The sequence below is a fragment of the Penaeus monodon genome, chromosome 28 (genome assembly GCF_015228065.2).
Source record: "Penaeus monodon isolate SGIC_2016 chromosome 28, NSTDA_Pmon_1, whole genome shotgun sequence".
Classification (NCBI taxonomy): domain Eukaryota; kingdom Metazoa; phylum Arthropoda; class Malacostraca; order Decapoda; family Penaeidae; genus Penaeus; species Penaeus monodon.
Window position 1 is genome coordinate 28,686,644 of NC_051413.1, and position 1,770 is coordinate 28,688,413.

Below are 1,770 nucleotides of genomic sequence, written 5' to 3' on the forward strand. Positions count from 1 at the left end.
CAGGTGCAAAGATAACCTCCTAAGAGTGGAGAGCATCTGACCTACCCCGCATCGAAATCACTTGACCTTTCACTAAATCGATTGCCTAAATTATCTTGCTACTCGACTGGATATACTAAATTTCCTTATCGCCAACGCGGGTGGGGAGGACTGAGAACGAATAGATGTTTATATAATTCTAGAGATTTGATATGTGTGTTTCTAAGATTAGGTTCTTTGCGTTTTTTGTGTTTTGTTTAGTTTTTTTTACTATGAAGGGGTTATATTTAGTACCTATTTTTTCATTCTTCGTTTCCCCTGCGACCAAAAAATAATTTGAAATTTCTCCACAATACTATATTGTAAATTAGTCTCTTCTGAGTCACTGAGGAAACTAAATATAAACACACTTCAATAAACGTAAAAAGAAGACTAACATGGTCAGTGGCGTTGAGCAGCTCGGTGACCTTCCCCAGGAAAACCCCGGCATCCCCTCCTACGGGTCCTACGCCTTGACGACACACGTGGGGCGGCGCCGTCAGGATGAAGAGCTGGGAGTAGAAGGTCAGGGCGCATATCCCGGTGGTGAAAGGGATGAGGACGAAGCAAAGGACGCGCTGGTACAGGCCAAAGGACCCTATCTCCTCCAGAAGGTCCTCGAAATGCATTGTGTGGGGGTGTCTGCGAAGGAGTCACTAGGTGGTCGTGAGAGGGAGTGTGTTGTGGGACGGTTGTATGGAGAGTCTCCTTCTTTCACACTGACCATCAAGGTCTACGGATGATTTCCTGAAAAAAATACATACGATTAGTTTCTATTTCCATGATCAAGTTAAATATCATGTTGATACTACTCGTAAACTGAAGAGACTGTCATGCACAACGAAACATCATTTACTTTTTTTTTTTTTTCGTGGACGAAGATTGACTTTTTATTCGCATATATTAAATGTATTCACTTATATATCTGTCATTCAGACATACCGAATTATATATTTTATTCAAAGTTGTATATTCAAAAGATACAGAAAAAAAAATCAGTCCACATATCCAGTGCAACACTAACCGCTCAACCACTCTAAAACACACTATCATTTGCCAATCTAACCAAAATAACTACAAAGTCGGAGAAGTCTTTAACCCTCTCATTACTCACGCTGAATCTACACAGGAATTACCGTCATTTCCTTGCTTTTCCTCACTCTCTAGCTACTCACTCTGTGGCTCGATCTCTCGTTTTTATTTTTTGCACCAGTGACTCACTTACTCATGCACCCTCATTGCACTAGCAATCCACGTCACTTATTAAAGTAGGGTCTTTATGATCGTGCATTTAAATCATTTTATTACTCTACAAATTACAGCACGTTTGTTGCAGAAAAAGGCCAGTGTTGCCGTATGTTGTATGTGGTTATGGATATATATGTCTAGAAAAGTTGTAATTTTACGAAATCCTCTTTGGACTGAGGAATAACTATGCGAATTTAAGAGAAGGAAAAAAAAAAGAAAATTTTGTATTATATGAACTAAAATCAGGGAAAAATAAGGAAAACTTGATAAAGCCAAGACGTCGCCATAGCTCGTGAAAGGGACGCTCTCCTTATTACTCTATTTATTCTAATTCCTTACAATGTAAAAGCTTAAACTAGTCTTTTTCAACGATATGCAGACCCGTGCTCGGTCCAACATCAAGATTCAACGCTTGAACCTGTTTATTTACTGAAACATGGGGTGGCAGCGCCTACACAAACTCAGGCACATGTACACGGACCTGCACACACAGGTTTACACAGG

The 1,770-nt window shown here is 39.9% G+C and overlaps 1 protein-coding gene across 1 annotated transcript in view; it reads right to left on the minus strand.

Annotated features, from left to right (window-relative positions):
- The window catches only part of LOC119591469 (organic cation transporter 1-like), a 15,266-nt gene that overhangs the window by 9,922 nt on the left and 3,574 nt on the right, over positions 1-1,770 (minus strand). The window contains 1 exon segment of the mRNA XM_037940209.1: positions 417-765. Coding sequence (XP_037796137.1) covers positions 417-647 — 231 coding nt within the window. The 5' untranslated portion in view covers positions 648-765.